Source organism: Blennius ocellaris, assembly GCF_963422515.1.
Source record: "Blennius ocellaris genome assembly, chromosome: 15".
Classification (NCBI taxonomy): domain Eukaryota; kingdom Metazoa; phylum Chordata; class Actinopteri; order Blenniiformes; family Blenniidae; genus Blennius; species Blennius ocellaris.
In genome coordinates, this window is record NC_137664.1 from 1454728 (window position 1) to 1479682 (window position 24955).

General features: G+C 44.3%; 1 protein-coding gene across 1 annotated transcript in view; it reads left to right on the forward strand.

Moving 5' to 3' along the window:
• Positions 1-17419: 17419 nt before the first annotated feature.
• The window catches only part of pax8 (paired box 8), a gene marked incomplete at its 3' end in the record, with an annotated part of 9282 nt that continues 1746 nt past the window's right edge, over positions 17420-24955 (forward strand). The window contains 21 exon segments of the mRNA XM_080509852.1: positions 17420-17477; positions 17480-17582; positions 18485-18537; positions 18540-18637; positions 18639-18682; positions 18878-18932; positions 18934-18955; positions 20830-20871; positions 20874-20954; positions 22706-22777; positions 22780-22815; positions 22818-22852; positions 22855-22899; positions 23000-23039; positions 23042-23064; positions 23066-23119; position 23121; positions 23316-23369; positions 23372-23423; positions 23425-23497; positions 23499-23535. Coding sequence (XP_080365978.1) covers positions 17447-17477; positions 17480-17582; positions 18485-18537; positions 18540-18637; positions 18639-18682; positions 18878-18932; positions 18934-18955; positions 20830-20871; positions 20874-20954; positions 22706-22777; positions 22780-22815; positions 22818-22852; positions 22855-22899; positions 23000-23039; positions 23042-23064; positions 23066-23119; position 23121; positions 23316-23369; positions 23372-23423; positions 23425-23497; positions 23499-23535 — 1051 coding nt within the window. The 5' untranslated portion in view covers positions 17420-17446.

Genomic DNA, 24955 nt, shown 5'->3' on the forward strand with positions numbered 1-24955 from the left:
TACGGTGACTGTCAAAATAAAACTAAGTTGGAGCACCGTCGTGATGTAAACTGACACCATGGAAACGGCGACTCGCTTAAATCCTTTCAAATTAAAGTTTCAATGCTTCACCGTTGTTGAAGAGTCTTCGAGACCAAACGTAGTTTTAGAGACGGAATTACTGCCGGAAAAAAAGAAAAGAAATATCCTACTAATTAACGGATATTTGAGTCGGTACGCAGTTTTTCCACATCCGTGATACGATAACAAATATTAGTTTGAAATTTACATCCTGTCTTTTCTCTGTTTACGTTAATATGACGAGTTTAGTCCATTCAGGCTTTTATCATTTGGTCACTTCCTAATAAAGTAGTAAAACTTCTTAAATGTACTTATTGAAAAAAAAAAAAAAAAGAAAGAAAGATAGAATCAAACGACTCTGGTTAAACGTAATAAAACTTCCTGGCCGACGTAGCGTCATATTTTCTGCGTCGTGGCGATAACGAGCCGGTTTGGGCCTGGAGGAGGGGGCGGAGCCACCGACGGGTTCCCGTGAGGACACGCCACATGGCGGCCATGTAAGGGGGGGGATGGGGGGGGGGGGGGATCGGGGGGGGGGGGGTCCGTCTCCACGGTGATCGCCCGCGAGCAGGCCGGCACGACGACAAGCTCCACCAGTCGCTCTGATCAAAGTCTGCTGCAATTACTAGTGTGTGTCGACATTAGGGGGGGGGGCATATGGAGTGGGGGGGGTTGGGGGGGGGGGGGGCGAGTGTGTCGTCACAAAACGCTGGACTCGTTCATGTAAAACGATTCAGGTGACGACGGCGGAGGATTCCAACTCTTCTTCACCCGAGATGAAGAGGAAGAGACTGATGGGACAAGATGAAAGGGTTGGGGGGGGGGGTGCAAGAGTCACAATCGCCCGCCGGTCCTAGCTAAACGGCGAGCCGCTCCGTCGCTAATTTCCACGGCGGCCCGTCGCCATTGTGGGACGTCACAATGAGAATCACGCCGTGAGGCTGGAAACAGTTATTAGCCTCCTGAAAGAAAAGTTGAAAGGGGGAAGCAGTGAAGAGGAGAACAAGAAGATTTGAGGTCCCAGTTGTGGGGCTGGGGGGGGGGGGGGGGGGGGGGGGCGAGGGGGGGGGGGGGGGTTAAAGGGTAACGCCGGAGCGGAAATAGGGGTCACAGGGGGAACAATGAAGGGGGCGGGGCCAAGAGAGACAAAGCAAGAGGGAGGGTGGACGGCGCACAAAACACAGGAAGATGAGGAGAAAAAGATGAAGGGAAGAAACAACAGATGGTAAAGAGAGAGTGTGTGTGTGGGGGGGGGGGGTGGAGGGGGGGGTGGAGGAGGGGGTGTGGGGGGGGAACAAGGATCAAGACAGTAAGAGAAAGAAAAAGTTCAAAGATCTCCTTCAAAATCGACTCGATAAACCTTGAAGTCGTGTTTTAACGCAAAAAAACCTTTGTCACTGGAGAGTCTGGTTCTGCAGGTTCTCCTCCTCCTCTGGGTCTGGTTCTGCAGGTTCTCCTCCTCCTCTGGGTCTGGTTCTGCAGGTTCTCCTCCTCCTCTGGGTCTGGTTCTGCAGGTTCTCCTCCTCCTCTGGGTCTGGTTCTGCAGGTTCTCCTCCTTCTCTGAGTCTGGTTCTGCAGGTTCTTCCTCCTCTGGGTCTGGTTCTGCAGGTTCCTCCTCCTCCTCCTCCTGAGGGTCTGGTTCTGCAGGTTCCTCCTCTCTGGGTCTGGTTCTGCAGGTTCCTCCTCCTCCTCCTGAGGGTCTGGTTCTGCAGGTTCCTCCTACTCTGGGTCTGGTTCTGCAGGTTCCTCCTACTCTGGGTCTGGTTCTGCAGGTTCCTCCTCCTCTGGGTCTGGTTCTGCAGGTTCTCCTCTGGGTCTGGTTCTGCAGGTTCCTCGCCCTCTGGGTCTGGTTCTGCCGGTTCCTCCTCCTCAGGATCTGGTTCTGCAGGTTCTCCTCCTCTGGGTCTGGTTCTGCAGGTTCCTTCCTATAAAGACGTGTTTTTCTTTTCCACAGTTGTTTTATTCTCACTCATGAGGTTTTGTTGGTTTTTCTCAGTAAAATAACTTTGTCGTATTTGATTCTGTATAAATAAAGTTGAATTGAATTGTTTTCGTTCTTCCTGTATTTATTTAATCGTTTGAAGGCATTTTAACAACTTTTTACAAAAACTATTGACCCGAATGACCTGAAATCTGATTTATCATCATGAGAGAACAATCTATTAGATTCTGGGACGTTAACGAGGAAACGATTCTTCATGAATCCCCAGAACTGCGAAAAAATGTTCCAAAGTGAATGAGAGGAGATCAAAGGAGATCAGTGTCTGTTGCCATGGAGACGCTCCTTGACAGGCCAGTTAGGCCTAATGATCACCTCCATGTATTGACAGGTCGTTTCCACGACAACGATTTCCAGTGAAACTACCAACCTTTTTGTTTGTTGCGAAGTTTATTTTGACAGTCACCGTAACAACAATCCAACTTGGTGTTTTATTTTGACAGTAACCATAATAACAATCCAACTTGGTGGTTTTATTTTGACAGTCCATGTAATAACAATCCAACTTGGTGGTTTTATTTTGACAGTCATCATAATAACAATCCAATTGCTGGTTTTATTTTGACGGTCACTATAATCACAATCCAACTTGGTGGTTTTATTTTGACAGTCACTGTAATAATCCAACTTGGTGGTTTTATTTTGACAGTCCACGTAATAACAATCCAACTTGGTGGTTTTATTTTGACAGTCCATGTAATAACAATCCAACTTGGTGGTTTTATTTTGACAGTCACCATAATAACAATCCAATTTGCTGGTTTTATTTTGACGGTCACTATAATCACAATCCAACTTGGTGGTTTTATTTTGACAGTCACTGTAATAATCCAACTTGGTCATTTTATTTTGACGGTCACTGCAATAACAATCCAACTTGGTGGTTCTATTTTGACAGTCACCGTAAAAACAATCCAACTTGGTGGTTTTATTTTGACAGTCACTGTAACAACAATTCAACTTGGTAGTTTTATTTTGACAGTCACCGTAATAACAATCCAACTTGGTGGTTTTATTTTGACAGTCACTGTAATAATCCAACTTGGTCATTTTATTTTGACGGTCACTGCAATAACAATCCAACTTGGTGGTTTTATTTTGACAGTCACCGTAAAAACAATCCAACTTGGTGGTTTTATTTTGACAGTCACTGTAACAACAATTCAACTTGGTAGTTTTATTTTGACAGTCACCGTAATAACAATCCAACTTGGTGGTTTTATTTTGACAGTCCACTGTAATAATCCAACTTGGTCATTTTATTTTGACGGTCACTGCAATAACAATCCAACTTGGTGGTTTTATTTTGACAGTCACCGTAAAAACAATCCAACTTGGTGGTTTTATTTTTACAGTCACTGTAATAACAATCCAACTTGGTGGTTTTATTTTGACAGTCACCGTAATAACAATCCAACTTGGTGGTTTTATTTTGACAGTTGCCATAATAACAATCCAACTTGGTAGTTTTATTTTGACAGTCACCATAATAACAATCCAACTTGGTGGTTTTATTTTGACAGTCTTCTTCTCACATTTACTCAGGAATCCTCATGTCTCACGTTACATGAACAACATTTCCTCCTGTTCTCTGAATCAAAACGATTAACAGTTAAGATATTAACCATCTTTTTTTAATTTAATTTAAAACATATTCTTTCATAAAGTTCATCCTAAACTTTCTGCTGAAACACTGCAGGAGCCTCAGAAAAGCTGAAATCTGCAATTAAACAACAAAAAAAACACCAAACAAGCTCTAGGGGGAGAGAATTTAGATGGATAAACATTAATTACAACAGGAATTCTTCACATGTATCCAAGTGTAAAGAATATTTTCCAAGTGATTATCAGTGAGAGGAAAGTAAAAAACAAAACAAGCCTCTTAACCAAGATCAGGTGGAAAATGAAGGTTTCAGCACAAATCGTCGCCCTTAACGGGATCATCAATTTCTCCAGCGATTATGACCTAATTAGGAGACGCTGCTCCGCCTCGGCAACATTTAGAAAAGTCGTCATTATTAAAGGACGCTTTCTTTCTTTCTTTCTTTCTTTCTTTCTTCCGAGAGACGCGCCCGTCTTCGCGGGAGCGCGCCGCGGACCTGAAGCGCACCGTCGCGGCAGCGCGCACAGACGGGACTTTTTAAAAAAAACCAACCTGATTTATGATTTTTTTTTTTATTTTCCTATGATTTCTCAATAAACGTGGATTGTGAAGCTTTGTTTTCTCTTTCTGCTCTGGATTTTTTTTTTAAATTTTTTTTTTTAACACGTTTCTAAAGTTTTCTTGCTCAAATAATCTCATTTAAAATGCGGTTCAAACGCTTTAGTTCACATCTGTGGAGCCGAATCGTCTCTAAATGACGGATTTGCTCACAATAAGAGGAGAATAGCGGGACGACGTCTTATCTGTGGTGTTAGGAAATGTCCGCGGTGACCTTTTGGCCTCCGCTCTGGATTCCACCTGTCGCCGCAGGTCACCTGCAAGCCTGCGCGCGCGTCCGCGTGCGCGCGCGCGCGCGCGCTTTGCTCCGGGATGTAAATCCGGAGATAAACAAGGCACACCCGGTGGAAGAAGAAGAAGAAAAAATAATAAATAGGGAGAAACATGGGTTTCCTCCCCTTTTAAAATAAAACGCTTCCAGGGATTAAAGCAACTTTTTGTTTTTTAACGTGTTCATGCGCAAAAATTATGATTTTTTTTAACACGATTTAACTACAAATATCTAAATATTAAACGACAGGACGCACCGGTTGGCGTCAATTTTCATCATTTCTTCTATTTCTGATCGTCTGATTGGATTCAAAACTCATAAAGCATTAAAATGCCTGAGTCATGAGTCACAGTTTCCTTTTCCACATGTGAATAAACGCGTTAAAAAAAATGACCCGCAAGCCTCGAAATGAGTAGATTTTCTCCATTAATAATCTGATATTAGAGGCCAGAATTCAGGATTAGAGAGTTTAATGTCACGTTGCCGTTTAGAGCGGCAGTGAAAACCGAGTTTCAACGTGTGGGTTTCAGGAAATACTACAAAATATGGTTTAAAAAGAAAAAAAACTTTTCGCTTGTGTACTTTATTTTGGTGACATTTGAAGAGAAAAAAAGATGAAAATGACCTTTTTTATTTTTGCTGGCAGAGTGTTTGAGGCGCGCAAACTTCATCCTAATATTTACCATAATAAGTCACTTTTATTTCCGGGTGGAGGAGAATACTGGGGTTGGAGGGGTGGGGGGGGGGGGGGGGGGTCAGCCCCTTCGGCCATTGGCCCCGTGTAATCAGGAGCTTTTTAAATGTCCGCGATCCTCGTCATTGATACCAATCTGCAGGTTTTTTAATCCCTTGTTAAACTCTCGTTAACCTCTCCGCGTCTTCTGCCGCCTTTTCCCCTGCAGGCACTTGACTTCTCTCTCTCCCTCCTTCTCTCTCTCCCTCCCTCTCTCTCCCTCTCTCTCCATACAGATTCCTCTATTTCCAGTAAATGTTGTGATTCCCTCTGATCTCCTGCAGGTTGATTCATCTCTTTTTAAACCGTCTCGTCTGACTGAAAGGCTTCAACCTCTTCCTGCAGAGAACGACGACAAATCATCCTTTCATCCACCGATTCACCCCCACGTTTCATTTATTTATTTATTTATTTTACAATCACGACAGTCACCGTTGATTTCTCAATTAATTTTACGGCCGTAACGAGCAGAGTAAATGGGGCAAAATGTGCCAAATCGCCGCTAATGGGTTAAGTTAACCTGCTTTTTTTTTTTCCCCCCACGGAACTGCGCTCATCCTCCCTATAACCCGTCGCTCGACTTCACTTTAAAAGTCACAGACATCACAGTAATTCAGACAAAAAACGCTCCAAATTTGGCGGAAACTGACACCAAAGTACGACACAATTAAATCCCTGACACGGTTTTTCCAGTGACGAGGCGCTGCGTAATTCATCCAAAAATGTGCCAAATCGCCCCCAAATGGCTGAATCAACCTTTTTTTTTTTTTACGCACGGGCCCGACCCCCCCCCCCCCCCCCCCCCCCTCCTCTCCTCCCCCTCCTCCTCCTCCTGCTTGCCTGAGCCTCGATTCTTTCCGTCATGATCAGAGAAATGCGTCCAGAACGCGGCCATGACGCTCCTCCTGCGCCAACTTGGGCCATTTTTTACGCGCCTGTCGTCAGAGGTGTTGTGTTTGTTTTACAGCTTTGTGAGAACAAGTGAAGACGTGGAGGGGTGGGTTATAAACTCACCGGGATGCCGGGGCCACCGGGGCCCGGCTCCTGCACTGCGGGGGGGGGGGGGGGGGGGGGAACCACGGCGCGTCGTCTCCCAATTGCGTTTCTGCTTGAAATCAAGCTGCGAAGCAAGTCGCGCCGACGCACCTGAGGCTCATTGCGCAGGAGGAGGATATTAAATTAGAGGAACGGGACGAGTGTTTACCTGTTCCACCCAGCGGGGCCGCGCAGGAAATCAATAGACGCTGGAGAAATAAGAGGAAGCGATTGGCGGAGTTTGGAGACTTTCTTGTTTCTTCGTTTGTTCGTCTTCACACCGAAATGGACCAAAAAATAAAAAGAAGTTCAAATTGAGTCAAAACTTCTTTCTTCTTTTTAGCTTTTTTGCACATTTTCTTGATCATCTTCTCTGAACGCACAAACAATAAGTACTTTGGTTTCTTGATTGATTTGAATGCAATTCTAAAACAAAACGTCACATATTTGACGTTGTGCAGAAAAAAAAAAACACTTGGAAACTTTATATTAAAAACACTTTTACACCACAAATGATCATGTCTGATAACATTGTTTGATCTCGTGTCTCTTTTCAAACTAAAAATGGATGAAACGCTAAAGTCACTAGAAGTTAGTTTTCTAGATCCGGTGGCCTTTTAATAATTAATAAAACCTGCTTCACCACTTAATTGATCAAAATACGTCAGATAATACAGACGTGTCCGTGGTAATGAGCCGCAGGAACATTTTTTGTATTTTTTTACCAAGTGTGTGTTTTACACTGTTCTATGTTTATCAAGTGAATATTTGCAGAGTCAGCAAAGGAGGTTTGAATAATTAGGAAGGTTAAAATGGACGTGAGGCGGATCAGCGGCTTTATGTCGTCAGTAATAGAAGATCTGTCTCCGCTCCTTACCAGGCAGAAGTGATTTCCTCATTTATTTATTTATTTTCCATCTAATTGCGTCAAATCAGAGGGGGGGTGGGGGGGGGGGGGGGGCAAAACTCTGGGTCCAAACGTGTAAATTGTGTCATGAAATCGCTGAAATTTAACACAATTTAGAGTCTTTTTTTTAATTGAGTTTTCCCACTTCATCTAAATCCTCTCTAATTTGACACGGTTTTATTTGTTGATCACAAAACAAGTTAATAATGAAAGACAAGCAGTTGTAGATCAAAGAGGATCAAAGCGATCACGTCTGCGTTCCTCATCCAGGTGTGCGTCTTTTGATTTGGCTTCTTTTTTTTTTTTTTTTAAACCTGTCTGAGGGCGGGAAAACGCGTGCAGCATGGCGGCTGTCACGCACCCCCCCCCCCCCCTTTCTCCCCCCCCCCCCCCCCCCCCCCCCCCCCCTCCCCCCCCACAACCCCTCCGCGCGCTGCAGGTGAATGGAAACAAGCCGTCTCCCTGACAAGTGTTTCCGCGCGGCGGCGCAGCGGGTGTGATGCCATCAAAACACGGGGTCAGTCGTTTCTGTCTGGGAGGTGCGCTCCTTCCCCTCCTTCCCCTCATGAATTCCAAGCCCCGCCCCCCCCTCCCCATCCTCCCCATCCTCCCTTCCTCAGCCAATGGCCGCGCGGCCCCCGGTCCCGTGCGCGGCCCCGGTTGGATAAAGTCCGGCTCGGTGTCGCTCTGCGCGCACACACGCCGCCTCAGTCCGGACTCTCTCTCTCTCTCTCTCTCTCTCCCTCACACACACACATCCACTCAGTGTTTCTTCCTCTCCCCCCCTCCTCCTCCTCCTCCTCCCCCCTTCCACCCCCCCCTCAGGTTCCCCCCCCCCCCAACCCGCCGCGATCCCGGAATCTTACGGATAATATCTGGGCTACATTTCAATTTTTGTTTTTAATCCGCGGAGGCGCGCAGAGGGAAGGTGAGTTCACCGCGACCGCGCGCGAGTCTTTCCGTCCGCGAGGAGGAGAAACAAGAAGCGGCTTCTCCTCCCGAGTCAACGGAGGCTGGAAACCCGGTAGAATAAATAGAAAAGGGGAAAAAAAAAAACGAAAATAACGCACGTTTCGTCCGCGCGCGTTTTTCTTCTTCGATTCAAGGACGAACGTTTTAACGACGCGCGTAAAAAAATCTCAGGAGAAAGAACGAAGAACAGGAACGAAAAGGTGATCATTTACTATTTTCTGGCACGAAAGATCGAATAGAGAATAAAAAACACCGCGTTTAAATCTCGTTTGATAATTTAACTCTTGATTTTTAACGTAATGGAATAAAAGGAACCAATAAAAAAAAAAAAAACACAACTCGCGTTGAAACGCGTTGAAGTATAAATGTAGCTGGACTCACGATAATACTCAAAGTATTAGTTACTTGTCAGCAGCTTTAATAACATCATGTTTTCTGTATTTAATTCATCTGTAATTCTAGGTTGTTGTTGTTGTTTTGTGCAGATATAAATCTGCAACTTTATCTGATAAAAGAACAAAATGATTGACGACAGAATCGCAAAAAAAAAAACCGTGTTTTAATATGAATTCTACTTGTAGTTGTGCTCAGTAGTTATTTGTAATTAAACGGTTGAAAATGTACTTGAGGACAAGAAAAGAATATTAATAAATATAAAAATAAAGAATGAAAAACTGAAAGAATTTCCCCTCTGGGATTCTATTCTGTTTTATTCTATTCTATTCTAGTACTCGATTACAATCATGTGAGTTTTAGTTTGTTGCCTCCTGATTTTAATTCATGCTGACATTTTTTAAAATAATTTTAAAGATTTCTCAGAAAACTCATGAAAATAACGACAAAACTTAATCGAAGTGCCCAAAATGCTTCTTCATGTCAGTAACGTGGGTCATCTGTTTGTAATTTATTACTTCCACATCTGCAATATATTGGTAATTATGCATATTTATTCGATTTAAAAAACCTCAAAGCAACAACGGTTAATTAGAAAACAATGAAAGTAACGTTAGATATTGTAGTTACGTGTGAATAAACTACATTATGGACAGAAAAATACTGAAATACTCGCAGCAATGCAAATGTGTGACGTCCCTTCGGAATACACAACAAATTGCTGAATAATCCTGCTGTAATTAAGAGCTTAGATTTTAATCTCAAAGTTCGGTAATCACGAGTTTTGCATGCAAATGAACGACATTTATAATTAATGTTCATCATGAAGCATTAACTTATTCTAGGATGACGTCATGTGGATCATTTTTTAAAGGCTTGTTATGTAAAACTTAGTGTGTGTGTGTGTGTGTGTGTGTGTGTGTGTGTGTGTGTGTGTGTGTGTGTGTGTGTGTGTGTGTGTGTGTGTGTACAGTGGAATAATTGGGGAAAAAAACAAAGTTCCTGTCATCAGATAGTTTTATTTTATATAAATGTAATTAAAAGTTTTGACACTATTGGCTCATTTCAGATTAAAATCATTAAAACTCCAAAATCAACATAATTTCATTAAATATCTCAATAAATCAAAAGGTTCCAGTTGAGTTATTGAAACATCTTTGTAGAAAATGGAGTTTAATGAGAACAGACAGTGTCAGAAGTTCTATCTGCAGGTCAAACCAACACTGCGTCCTGCTGCTTCAATTAAAATCTTTTAATATCAATATATTTCTATGTGTCGTGACCTTTTAAAGCTAAAACGCCGCAAACAGAGCAGTTTTAATCGATTTCTGTCTCTTTTCTCGTCCTTCGACGTGTCGAAAGTGAAGATTTTGAAGCAGATTTTGGTCCTTCGAGACTTTTAAAGTCACTAAAAATACACTTTCACGGGTTATTAAAGCCATTTTATCTCTTGGAAAAGTGGCGTAAGGCTGAAAATCAAACACATTTCCTCATTTCTGATTGAAGAATTCACTGAGTTTTGACATAAATGCACTAAAAATGAGGGGTTTTTTTGTGCACGTTGTTGATGTTTAAGCGTTTATTTCATATTTTGGAGAAAAATACGTCGATGACTTGACGCTTTAGTGACAAACCTACAAAAAAACTGCATTTTTTCAATATCGAACTCAGTTTTTTGGGGTGTTTTTTGGTGCCGTTTTCTAGTTTTTCCGTCGGTGAAACAGTTTGAGAAGGAAACGTAAAGACGAGCTGAAGAACAGCAGGTGAAAAGCAGGAAAAGCAGAGTTTCTCCATTTAAAACGCTTCTTTTACTTCCTTCTTCCTCCGAATCTCCGTTTGTCTCGTTCAGGTCGAGTTCAAGCTTCTACGTCTCTTCACACAGTAAATAAACGAGTTTTAGAAAGAGGCAGTCCTGCTGACATCACGTTTTATTCTACGTCTAAAGAAACATCATGAGGAGACGAATAAGACATTTATTGTCGCCGTTTGTCGGCTGCAGGACGATAATCTGCCTGCTGCCATTGATTAATGCCTGCAAACAGCAAATAGGCGATAAAGTGTTTTAATTCTACGGCTATAAATGTATATATGAAGTCATGAATGGGCTGTAGAAACTGTTTAACTAATATTAAATATGAAGAGTTTTGCACTCCTGGAGAAATTATTACGACTTTGCAATGTTTCACACCTTAACTGCACATTTATTTGGTAACAACTCATTCAATTCTCATTAAAAAACACCACAATCATGTGGGAAGGAGATTAAAAACTCAATTATTTAAAAAAAATTGACAATTGGATTGCAGTTTTTGCACAAAATACAAACTTTATCTGGAGCAATAATTGAAGCTGTTGTTGTTAATCACTAAAATGTTCCCATTAAAACTCATATTTAAGTCTCAGACATGATTTAAAGTCTTTTTTTTTAAGGTAAAATGAGTTATGAAATTGTAATTGAGAACGTTGAAGGTTCAAACTCCTCAAACATACTTGAATAAAGTCACTTTTACATCGTTTATACAGACATTCAATCCATTTTTGTCTCAATTTAAAGCCAAAACTTCATTTAATTAAAAAAAAAAAGAAGAAAGTTGGTGAATTTGTGCATCTTCATGTTTTTTTTTATTATTATTGAAGAACAAAAAACTACAATATAAGACAATATCAATTATTCATATTGATTTTGGATTAAGTGTCATTGACTAAAGCAGCTCTTATTCAAAATCACCTGATTGATGCATTTATCATGAAAACGTGAACAAAAACTCAGTTTCTATTATTATTATCAACTAAAAGTCTTATTGACCGTATCGTTTATTGTAAACAACAAATTCTGTCTGGAGATTTAATCTAGAAAAGGTTGAATAGGTGTGATTTTAGTCAGTTTTATGAGAGACATGACATGAATTAATGGTTTATTTACAGAGAAAAGTGTTGAAATCGCTTAAAAATGAAACTTTTAAAGGCTGAATTCTTTAATTTACAACAATTCAGTGGCAACAATTCAACTGCAGAGTGACTTTGCCTGGTTTCTTCTCTTCCAAACAGTAAATTGATGAAAAAATACAACAATAATTGTGTTAATTGTTCAGATAAATATAGCTTTTTGTGGTTTTTTGTGGCTCCAAATGATGCATTTCCTTTTAACAAACAACATATTCATCCACCGAGTCATAGTGACGTACAGGTGACCGACGAAACGCCGTTTAAATTCTATTTTTTAAAAGTTTAAAAGGTAAAATGTGTGATTTTTGCTCAGTTTGAGACGTGTGAAGTTGTTTATCGTAACGGAAACACACATTTTTTTAAGTGTTTTTAAACACTGACATGGTGTATTACTGCACGTACGATCAAGTCGATACAGTCGCAGGTGTAATTTTTTTAAGGCGAGGTCAAACTCTGCGGCGTTTTGAGTTTCCTTGATTTTCTTTTTTTTATTTTGAAGAAAACGACTTCCTGTTAATGTGCAGAAAGTTTTGCAGGTTTTTAAAGTTGTGCTGCAGCTCCTCCCAATACGGCCACACACACACACACACACTCACACACACACACACACACACACGTTGATGACCCCCCCTGTCGTCCTGCAGCGTGCGACCGGCTCATGAAGGCGGCCGGACGGCGAGTGGACAGACTTTAACCGGGCGGAGAGACACAATATCACGTTGAGCCTGCGGAGCGCCGGACACACACTCAGGGAAATGTCCGCTCACACAGGAAGAGGTAACACACACACACACACACACACACACACACACACACACACACACACACACACACACACCGCTCTGCGAGGAGACACACAACCTTAAACCTCTGCAAGGTTCCACAAAATTAACTCAAAATAAAATAAGAGCCCAGCCGTCTCTCTCTCTCTCTCTCTCTCTCACCTGTTTTCATGAACAGGAAGATTTAAAAAGAAAAAAAAAAAGCACTAATCTGAATAATCCCACCGGCTCGTGAACAGAAACTCAACCGGTCGACTCCAAAACTCCCAAAATAATCACACGGAAAACGAGTTTAACGTCTTTTCTTAAGCAGCAGAAATCACGATAATTCACACGTGACGGTGAATCAAAGTGTCTAAGTGACATTTGATGGACTTAAACCGACGCGAATCGGTAAGGAAATGAAGAATATGTCGTTATTACTACGACTCGTCGGTGTATAATGTTTGATTCTTACAGTTAAACAGTTACTAATTGTCCTACGGCTACAGTAACGTGTGTTATAAAGATCAAAGGTTGTCTTAAGAAGGATTTTGATGTTTGACAAAGAATAAATGTGCAGAAGTGACATTTAATGGCGTTGAACCGACGCCAACAACTACAAAAATATCAAAATGGTCAATATTATTACGACTAGTACGAGTGTAGAACTTATGAGTTTGCAGTTAATTAACTCATTAAAGATTCTACTGAAGATCAAAGGTCAAATAACCAAACAGACGTTCACTAATCACACTTCGGGAATTCCATTTTTTTCCCCTCCACTTTGACCAAATTCCCTGGATGAGCTGCTCAAAGTGGGATTCGAACCCACAACCAGTGGCCGTGGTCGCCACGTCCGCCCAGCGGGAGCAGTTTGGGGATTGGAGCCTTGCTCAAAGGCACTTTGAAGCGCGAGGGCGGGGAGTCAAACCTGCAGCCGTCTGATTGAAACACTGAGAATCACGACTTCAAAGTTTTAGCAATCTATCTATCTATCCCTCCATCTATCTATCTATCTATCTATGCTTTGTCTTCCCATGCACTCTCTTGTGCATGCTCTCGTGCACACTCTCACGTGCACTCTCTCACGTGCACGCTCCCCCCCGGGGCTCCACTTTAATATCCTGCAGGTTGATGAAGCTTGGCGGAGATTTTTTTCCACAGTCGGCTGGCAGCGTTAATAGAGGCCGCCCTTCTCTCTCTCTCTCCCTCACTCTCTCCCCCTCCCTCCCTCCTTCTCTCTCACTCTCTCCCTCCTGCTCGCTCTATTTCTCTCTCTCACTTTCTTTCTCTCTCTGTCTCTTCATCTCTTTCTCCCTCGTGCTCTCTCTCTCTCTCCCTCTTTTTCTCTCTCCCTCTCCATCTCTCTCTATCTCTGTCTTTCCCTCTCTTTCCCCCTCCTGCTCTCTCGCTTTCTCTCTCCCTCTGTCTCTCTCTCTCTTTGAAGTGGAGATGAAAGCTGGGCGAGCGAGGGGAAAGAGAGGCTCCACTGACTCTATGGCTTAAATTAAAAGCTCTTAGGAGAAGAGAGGAGGAGGAGGAGGAGGAAGAGAGATGAAGGGATGGGGGGTCTTCTGGAACGACCCCCCCACCCCCACCACCACACACACACACACACAGTGCTGGTGTCACAACAACCCTCCAGTTTAAAACATTAAAACGTTAAAAACATGAGTTTGTTTACATCAGAGGAGAATCTTAATCTGGTTCCTGATTCCAGTTTGACGTTATTCAACTAAAATAAACAACAGACATCCCCATTCTTGTATATTTAATATACATAAACAACAAAAACGTAAAGTAAATATAAGTTAAATGATGTAACTGGAATAATATGGAGTAACTGGAGTAGTATTTCTTATTTATTTGTTTATTTGACTTGTTTTTTAAACGCACCTTTTAATACACCTTCATTTAAATACGTTAACTTTCATTTTCAATACATTTCAGTTATGTTGTAGTTCTGCACATGCTCAGTAGAGACCAAGAACAAAGTTCCTGCTGGGTGTTCTCCTGGAGTTGGTACTTTTATTTTGACAGTCATCGTAATAACAATCCAACTTGGCAGCTTTATTTTGACAGTCTCTGTATTAATAATCCAACTTGGTAGTTTTATTTTGACAGTCTCTGTAATAACAATCCAACTTGGTAGTTTTATTTTGACCAAACGACTCATAACCAGCTGGTTATCCTGCCACAACAACCAAACGACTCATAACCAGCTGGTTATCCTGCAACAACAACCAAACGACTCATAACCAGCTGGTTATCCTGCCACAACAACCAAACGACTCATAACCAGCTGGTTATCCTGCCACAACAACCAAACGACTAATAACCAGCTGGTTATCCCGCCACAACAACCAAACGACTCATAACCAGCTGGTTATCCTGCCACAACAACCAAACGACTCATAACCAGCTGGTTATCCTGCAACAACAACCAAACGACTCATAACCAGCTGTTATCCTGCCACAACCACCAAACGACTCATAACCAGCTGGTTATCCTGCCACAACAACCAAACGACTCATAACCAGCTGGTTATCCTGCCACAACAACCAAACGACTCATAACCAGCTGGTTATCCTGCCACTACAACCAAACGACTCAGAACCAGCTGGTTATCCTGCCACTACAACCAAACGACTCATAACCAGCTGGTTATCCCGCCACTACAACCAAACGACTCATAACCAGCTGGTTATCCTGCAACAACAACCAAACGACTCATAACCAGCTGGTTATCCTGCCACAACAACCAAACGACTCATAACCAGCTGGTTATCCTGCCACAACAACCAAACGACTCATAACCAGCTGGTTATCCTGCCACAACAACCAAACGACTCATAACCAGCTGGTTATCCTGCCACAACAACCAAACGACTCATAACCAGCTGGTTATCCTGCCACAACAACCAAACGACTCATAACCAGCTGGTTATCCTGCCACAACAACCAAACGACTCATAACCAGCTGGTTATCCTGCCACTACAACCAAACGACTCATAACCAGCTGGTTATCCTGCCACAACAACCAAACGACTCATAACCAGCTGGTTATCCCGCCACAACAACCAAACGACTCATAAACAGCTGGTTATCCTGCCACTACAACCAAACGACTCATAACCAGCTGGTTATCCCGCCACTACAACCAAACGACTCATAACCAGCTGGTTATCCTGCCACTACAACCAAACGACTCATAACCAGCTGGTTATCCTGCCACAACCACCAAACGACTCATAACCAGCTGGTTATCCCGCCACTACAACCAAACGACTCATAACCAGCTGGTTATCCTGCCACTACAACCAAACGACTCATAACCAGCTGGTTATCCCGCCACTACAACCAAACGACTCATAACCAGCTGGTTATCCCGCCACTACAACCAAACCGCCGCCGACTGATAAGAGAGAAGAAAGATTTTTAGTAGTTTGATGATGAAAGTCAACGTGAAGTCTTTTTCATGAAAAAACAAAACAAAAAACATCAAAGTCAGCTTTTTACCTTTACATCTTTTATTCTATATTTTACTCTCATTTTTCTTTTTTCTCCAATTTATTTATTTAAAAAAAAATTCTTTTTTTCTGTTTTTTCCATTTTCTTTATTTTCTGTTTTCTTATTTTTTCTTTTTTTTAATTTTTCTTCTTTTTTGTTTTATATATTTTTTCTTTTAGCTTATTTATACTTTTTTCTTATTTTTCTCTTCTTTCTTATTTATGCTTTTTTATTTTTTCTTCATTTTGCTTTTTTCTTATTGATGCTTTTTTGCTTATTTTTCTCTCTTATTTCAGCTTTTCCCCCCACTTTTTCTTCTTCTTTTATTCTTTAAAGATGAACTTCGTCATGTTAATGTTGCTCTCAGTCCTCAGACATGTAAAACATGTTCCTACTGACTGACTTTTAAAACTTTAAATAATTACTCAGCATTAAACCACTTCTACTTTGTTTCTGTTCTGAAGTAATTTTTTTACTTCAGTTTTTATTTTCCTCTCCTACATTTAAAGACAAACATCTATTTTCTCTCTTTACATTTTAATGTGTGAATGCAGAGACTTCCTGTACATGAAGGACTTGAATGGAATTAATAGTTTTAGATAAAGTGCAGCCACGTTTTATTATTGAGGAAAATAATCTGTGTTCATTAAGAAGCTGCTGCAAACTGACAGAGATGATGTGACAATAAAAATATAGATCGTTTATGCGCAGAAAAAAAAACAAAATAAAGGTGGAAGAAGCAGCTTTTAGTTTGACAATCTTCACCTGCAGAACAAACCTTTTAAAATCAGCCTGAAAACATGATGATCTGCTCAGACCCTCGTCTCCCTTCTTTTATTCCCTTTACGATAATAAAGCTTCTGCTTTATTTATTCTACTTTTTTATGCATTTCCTTCTTATATTTTTATTGCTCGTTGCTCTCCTCGCGTCTCGGCGGTGCTTTAAGAACAAACCTGCTTAAAAAGGCCTCGTACTTCAAGTTAAGAGCTTTTTCCTAGTATTTGTACCACAAACTTTTACAGGAGCTCATTTTTTATTGCAGAAAACAAACAAAAAAATCAAAAAGTTCTGGAGAAGAAAGTGAAGAAAACACAAAGACACCGGGTGCAGACAATCACACACGTCAGGAGTTCGTTTTGCGTTTCTATCTTCAAATTGTTTAGATTATCGCCTCCGATTCAAATATCTTGTGAATCCTTTTGAATAGTTGAGATTCTGCTTTCATCTTTTTAAAGCTCATAAGATAACGACGACAGGAAACGATCAAATCAACGCTGCACGTTTCAAGTTTGTGTCTCATAAATGGAAAATATACGAACGTTTCGCTCTAAAAACTCAGGAGAAATTCACTTTTGCTTGAGTGTTGGGATTATTTGAGGAGATTATGAGGAAGGAACATTTTTAACGTGGAACAAAAATGTGAAAATTTGCGACCGAATATGAATTAAATTACAGCTTATGCCTCTAATTTGTATTTTCCTTTTCTTCTTTCAATTGACAACTGAATGAAATTCGTCTCGGCATCGCGTGGAAAATTAAAAAAAAAAAGACGTGTGGGGGGTTCGTTGACGTTTACTAGTGTTCATCCCCCCTCCTCCCCAGGTCATGGGGGTCTTAACCAACTAGGTGGAATGTTTGTTAATGGCCGCCCGCTCCCGGAGGTGATCGGCAGCGCATCGTGGACATGGCCCACCAGGGGGTCCGGCCCTGCGACATCTCCAGGCAGCTCCGCGTCAGCCACGGCTGCGTCAGCAAGATCCTGGGCCGGTGAGTGCACCGGGCCAGGGGGGGGGCCACCAGGGGGCAGCACTGAGCTGGTGATGGTGGGGGGGGGGGTGACATCATCGCAATGTGTTTTGATGGCCGCTGCAGTTTTCTTAATTGCAAACTATTTTATATCACCTTTTTTTTTCAAGGGAGTGGGCGGAGCCTATAAGCTGTCGTTCTGCACATGCTCAGTAGGGACAAGGGTGGGTCACTGGGGGGCAGCACTGAGCTGGTGATGATGGGGGGGGTGGGGGGGGGGGTGACATCATCGCAATGTGTTTTGATGGCCGCTGCAGTTTTCTTAATTACAAACTATTTTATATCACCTTTTTTTTTTTTCAAGGGAGTGGGCGGAGCCTATAAGCTGTCGTTCTGCACATGCTCAGTAGAGACGAGGGGGGTCATGACTCCCAATCCATATTCTCCTGAACTTGGCACTTTATTTTGACAGTCGCCGTAATAACAATCGGAGAACACAATTCGTGACTAGCGGGAGCTAGCGAAATGCCCGACGATGATGAAATCTGGTTAAAATTCAGCGTCTTCGTTGTCAAAACTCTGATCCTCCATAATATAAACACAACTTGGGCGTGTGCACAACTCGTGACGTCACTCTATTATTGTCAGAAGCTCCGCCCAGTAGAGGAAATACCGCCGTTTATCGGCTATTTTCTCACAGATTGCCTCGTGTTTTAACATTTACCCTTCAGCCAATTAGCATAAAAAATTTCCCTAGAAGCGACAGCCAGAGTGTTTTAGAGGTCGAATCTTCATTTCACTGAGACTTTAAACCTTTTGAGTTGCGCAATGTGTTCGCTTTCTTTCATTATTACCAGTACACGATTTTCCTCTCCTTGTTTGTTTGTTTGTTTGTTAACCCCGTCTCGCACCGTGTCTCTCAGCTACTACGAGACGGGCAGCATCAAGCCCGGCGTGATCGGCGGCTCCAAGCCCAAGTGGCGACGCCCAAGGTGGTGGACAAGATCGCCGAGTACAAGAGGCAGAACCCCACCATGTTCGCCTGGGAGATCCGGGACCGGCTGCTAGCGGAGGGCTGTGTGCGACGGCGACACGGTGCCTAGCGTGAGCTCCATCAACAGGTGACGCCGATCAGCTCGCGTTTTTGCGACGGGACGCCGTCGTCCAGGTCGCGAAGTGAATAAATTAACAATCCAGCATGAACATTTTATTTATTTTTTTTTTTTTAAGATTTTTAAATGTCAAAATACCAAAAAAACAGGCTGTAAAAAAAGAAAACAACCTTCTGGAAGTGACGGTGAATATTGTCGTTTCAGAATAATTCGCACGAAGGTGCAGCAGCCGTTTAACCTCCCGCTGGACGGAAAAGGTTTTGAGTCCGGGACAAACGTTAAGTAAGTCAACCTTCATGAGCCATTTTTTTATTTTTTTTATTTTTAACACCCGATAAATTTGTTCCGGATCCGGAAAACATGTAAAGAAAAAAAAAATGTCTATCGAAGCACATTTTGGTTCACGAAGTGGTAGAGTTGATAAAAAACGTGTTTTTTCCCCTCCTCCTTCAGATATTTTGTGCATCTTGGTCATTTTTAGCCACTTTAGCTTATTTATTGATTTATAGCCGCTCTTTTCCTTTCTTCTCTACATATTTTTCCTTTTTTTTTGTCTTTTTCCGAAAAGAACAATTTTGATGATTTTAGTTCAAACCTTGAATTATTATGATTATTTGTAATTCGTATGCCGCCGACAGTCCGGTCACTCTATATTGTTTTTGCACTGTTTATTATTCTTATTATATATTTTTCACGCTCTCGCTCATATTTGACCCCTAATCAGGCTCAAAAACTCACCAAAGTGGGCAGGCTGGTGAAGAATGCATAGAGCGGTGATCACGTTAAAAAACTCCCACAAAGTCCCAAAAATGGCTCTCTAGCGCCACCTAGACACAACTAAATCACACGCCACGGTCCGTAGGAATGTCGTAGAGACACGCAACGAACACGAAATGTGTTCGTCTCGTCGAGACCTACAACTCACGCGCTCTAACTTTGGCCCTAAATCCAACAGGAAGTCCGCTATTTGCCTTTCAAAGTAAGATTTTCGCCCGAATAAGCCCAAACGGAAAATGGTAGGCTCTTCATAGGGTGAAGGTCGTGTCGGTGTGATGAACACATCCTGTGATAGAGGAGGTCGACTGCTTCAAAGTGTTAGCAGGATTTTTCTTACCGAGTTATGAGTAGGTGGGGGTGTGGTGTATTATTATTTTCTGCAAATGTCAGGGAGCAGTATCGGGTTCGTACCCGCTGATGATGCTACCCTCCTCGGCCGCCTTGGGCCGCCAGTCGCGGCCGACGAAAAGCTGCGCTCCTCCGCCTGCTTCAGCCCTAAGCCCTCCTAAGGCCGCCGAAGGAAGACGCAGAAGGACGAAGACACGAAGCGGCAGGACAGAGAAGAAGGACGAAAGCTCTCGCGCGACGCTCTTCGAGCTCGCGTCCGACTCTGCCTCCTCTCCGCCGCCGCCGTCACGAACGTCGACGCTCATACCGAAGAAGAAGACAGAAGACGCGGCCTCCGCAAGAAGACCGCCTGGACCGAAGCAGGCAGACGAGAACACGCCTGCCAGCCTCTTCCTCCTTCCCGACAGCACGAAACGGCGAAGCCGCAGGACCGCCGCCTCCTTCCCAGCCTACTCTTCCTCCTCCTTCTCTTCTTCCTCCTCCTAACTGCCTCCTCCTCCTCCTCCTCTTCCTCCTCCTCCTCTCCTCCTCCTCCTCTCCTCCTTCTCCTCCACTTCCTCTCTTCCCCCTCCTCTTCTTCTCCTCCTCCTCCTCCTTCTCCTCCTCCTCTTCTTCCTCTTCCTCTTCCCTCTTCTTCTTCTCCTCCTCCTTCCTACTCCTCCTCTTCCTCCTCCTCCTAACCGCCTCCTCCTCCTCCTTCCCCCTCCTCCTCCTTCTCCTCCTCTTCTTCCTCCTCCCCCTCTCCTCCTCCTCTTCTTCTTCCTCCTCCTCCCCTCCCTCCTCCTCCTCCCCTCCCTCCTCCTCCTAACCGCCTCCTCCTCCTCTTCCTCTCCACCTCCTAACCTCCTCCTTCTCCTCCTCCTAACCTCCTCCTCCCCCTCTCCTCCTCCTCCTCCTTCTCCTTCTCCTCTTCCTCCTCTTCCTCTTCCTCAACCTCCTCCTTCTCCTCCTCTTCCTCCTCCTCTTCTTCCTCCTCCTCTCCCCTCCCTCCTCCTCCTCCCCCCTCCCCCCTCCCCCTCCCCCTCCATCAGTCCCCAGCTCGGCCGTCACTCCTCCAGAGTCTCCCCAGTCGGACTCTTGGGCTCCACCTACTCCATCAGCGGCCTGTTGGGAATCCCTCAGCCGTCCACCGAGGGCAAGAGGAGTCACGACGACAGTAAGAACCTCCGGGACTCAAACCCTCAAACCCTCAAACACTCAAACACGTCGGCTTCCGTCCACAAACGGCGGCTCACGTTCTACTTCCTCTTCCGTTTGCACGAACAAACCCTCAAAAGTCTGTCGTCTCTTTGCGCCGGTCGATGGTCGTTCTCCGCTAACAACAAACCGACCGTCACGTGAATAATCAAACTATCAAACATTTACAGGCCCTCCTGCTGATTTAGCTGCTTATTTCCAATACGTTCCGGAATATAAAAGTTATATTTTAGTCTGAAAGTTTACATTTTTCAGGTTCTTTATTTCAGTCGCTTCGCTAAAAGTTAATATGCAGAAGACGTGTCGCACAGTTTAATCGTTGACATTCTTTCTGGAGATTTTTCACAAGCGACACTTGTTTTTCCTAACTTTTTCGGTTTTATAATCAACCAATGCTGGCCAGTTTGAATGAAATGTGAAGAACTGGAGTTATAAAGGCTAAACAGCTAATATGCTAGCAACCTGCCAAAGTGGATTAACGTGGAAAAAAAAGAAAAAAAAGCATAAATAAGAAAAAAGAGAAAAATAAGGGGGGGGAAAAAAAGCACAAATAAGCACAAAGAGAAAAAGAAAAAATGTTAAAAGATATAAACACAAAAAAAAATTGAAAAAGAAAAAAATTGAAAAATAAGAAAACAGAAAGAAAGAAAATGGACAAAATCAGAAAAAAGGAAAAAGAAATACAAAGAACAAAAAAATTTAAAGAATTAAAAAAAAGAAATGAAAAGGGAAAATAAATCAATAAATAAAAGTTTAAAGATAAAATTAAAACGGACAAGTGCAGCGCGAGGAGAAAGCCCTGCCACGTAGCGGTGGCTAAGCTCACGGTAGGCTAAATGGCGCATTAGCACATGGTAGCAGTTAGCTAAACTGAAGGTCAAAACCCTGCGGAGGACGCTGAAACTGCTCAGGCGTTGTTACGTCTCGCCAACGACTGTCAGTCATATTTTAATCATCTTTGGCTTGTAGCCTCGCTGCTGTACGAGCCCGGCGGCTTGTCAACACGTGGCATGCATGGGGCGGATTTACGCGATGCGCCTGAATGCACCACTCAGCTCCGGTGGTTAAAACCAGACCAACATGGCGGCCCCGGACGCAAACTTTCTCTTTTATATTACCGAAACAGTTCAGAGAAATGTGTTTCGCTATCGAGTTACGAGACGGGGCGTGTGCCTTGCCGCGAGGGGGCGTGGCCTGCCGTGAGGGGGCGTGGCCTGCGAGACAAGCATTTTTTTTTCTCACCGCGGGGGAGCTGGCTGAACGTCACAGCCGAACTTTTCCTCTTCGGGGTTTTTACAGCAGGAAAGGATGAGCCTCATGAGCCTTGCCACAAGGGGGCGTGGCCTGCAGTGAGGGGGGCGTGGCCTGCGAGACAAGCATTTTTTTTCTCACCGCGGGGAACTGGCTGAACGTCACAGCCGAACTTTTCCTCTTCGGGGTTTTTACAGCAGGAAAGGACAAGCCACATGAGCCTTGCCGCGAGGGGGCGTAGCCTGGCCGCGAGGGGCGTGGCCTGCAGTGAGGGGGGCGTGGCCTGCAAGACAAGCATTTTTTCCTCTTGTCCTTCAGGGTTTTTATAGCAGGAAAGGACGACTCGAGGGACAGATTGTGACCAAACTAAACTAAACCGATCGAAGGTCTTGAGACTGATGAGCGGCGTCACCGCTGCCTTGCCCCTCCTCCCCTCCCCTCCCCCCTCCCCCCCCACAGGTGACCAGGAGAGTTGTCGGCACAGCGTGGACTCCCAGGGCAGCAGCGGCGGCGTCCCGAGGAAGCAGATGAGCTGGACCACTTCTCCGCCGCCTCGCAGCACCTGGACTGCGCTTCGACCGGCACCACTACCCGCCGGACTCCTTCGGCTCCGCCGCGGCGGCGGCAGGCGGCGGGCCGGCAAGGCGGAGCAGGTAGAAGCCCGGGAAGGGCGTGTGGACGAGCGGGGAAAAAAAAAAAAACCTCCCGGGGGACGACTTCCGGTTCGCGGCTCATCCCGTTCTTCTTCTGCAGACGTTGTACCCGCTGTCCCTCATCAACGGCGGCCTGGAAGACGCAAGACCGGCCTGACCTCGTCCGGCGGCCACCATCGGGAGGAACCTGTCGGCCCACCAGAGCTACGCCATGGTGACCGGGTGAGGCGTCCGTCACAGAGCGTCTCCGTTCTACGCGGACCTTTTCGGGGAAAACCTCCTCCTGCTGCTTTTCGCCACCGCTCATTTTCATTTTCCTTTATAATGTTTTGACATCTCAAACATCTTCCGCTCATATTCACCATCTTGTTTTTACCCCTCCCCCGCCCCCGCCCCCTCCACCGCCGCTCCGTCAGAGCCCCTTCAGACGCTGCCGCTCTGTCTGAAACAGGAAATGTCCCCAGAAGTGACAGCAGCAGCCCGTCGCCCAGCGTGGCGTTCCCGGAGCTGCAGAAGGAACCTGTCTGGCGGCGGCGGCGGCGGCGGCGCCTCCAACCATTTCCCCAACACCTTCAACTCATTCTCCCATCATGCACCAAGTGTACGGGCAGTTCAGCAGTCAGTCTATCCTCTCAGGTAACGCAGGGATTCATCACCTCCCTCACCTCCATCACCTCACTCGCCTCCAGCACCTCCCTCACCTCCCTCGCCTCCAGCACCTCCCTCACCTCCATCACCTCCCTCACCTCCATCACCTCCTCACCTCCCTCACCTCCATCACCTCACTCGCCTCCAGCACCTCCCTCACCTCCCTCGCCTCCATCACCTCCCTCACTCCATCACCTCCTCACCTCCATCACCTCACACGCCTCCAGCACCTCCCTCACCTCCCTCGCCTCCAGCACCTCCTCACCTCCTCGCCTCCAGCACCTCCCTCACCTCCATCACCTCACTCGCCTCCAGCACCTCCCTCACCTCCCTCGCCTCCATCACCTCCCTCACCTCCATCACCTCCCTCGCCTCCAGCACCTCCATCACCTCCCTCACCGCCATCACCTCCCTCACCCCAGCATCTCCATCACCTCCCTCGCCTCCATCCCCTCCCTCAACTCCATCACCTCCATCACCTCCCTCACCTCCAGCACCTCCCATCACCTCCATCACCTCCCTCACCGCCATCACCTCCCTCACCCCCAGCATCTCCATCACCTCCCTCACCTCCATCCCCTCCCTCAACTCCATCACCTCCATCACCTCCCTCGCCTCCAGCACCTCCCATCACCTCCATCACCTCCCTCACCGCCATCACCTCCCTCACCCCCCAGCATCTCCATCACCTCCCTCACCTCCATCCCCTCCCTCAACTCCATCACCTCCATCACCTCCCTCGCCTCCAGCACCTCCCATCACCTCCATCACCTCCCTCACCTCCATCACCTCCCTCACCCCCATCACCTCCATCACCTCCAGCGTGATCAACTCTAATAGAATCACCTCATTTTTGCATCATCAAAACAAGAAATGCAAAAATTCCTCATACGTCAAACATACATGCTTTTATTTTTTTAAATAGTACAATGGACGTTTTTCCCCCCTCATAATTTGAATCATATTTTGTGCCGTTTTCAATTTGTATCGCATCATTTTTTTTTATATTTCTATATTTTTCATATTTTTTATTTTATCTAGTCTATTTCAATTCTTTTTTTTAATATAATTTTGTTACTCGAACTTCCGTAGGCTTTGTCAAATTTCTATTTGAAATTTGGATTTTATATATGAGAGTTGATTTTTTTTATTCTTATATCAGTGTGCAGTTATTTGCAGAAAAGGATATTTTATATTCGTATTATTACCGACCGTTAAAAAAATAAAATGCTTGTATGTAAACTATACAGCTCCATCTCGAAGCGTCAATTACATTGTAGATTTTTCACATATAAACTGAAATATTCCAAGCTCTTTATTAATTCAACTTTATGTATCATGTAAATCCAAAATACAGTTTTTGAAAAATTGACACCGGAATAAATTGTTCTTTTTTTTGAGAAGCATA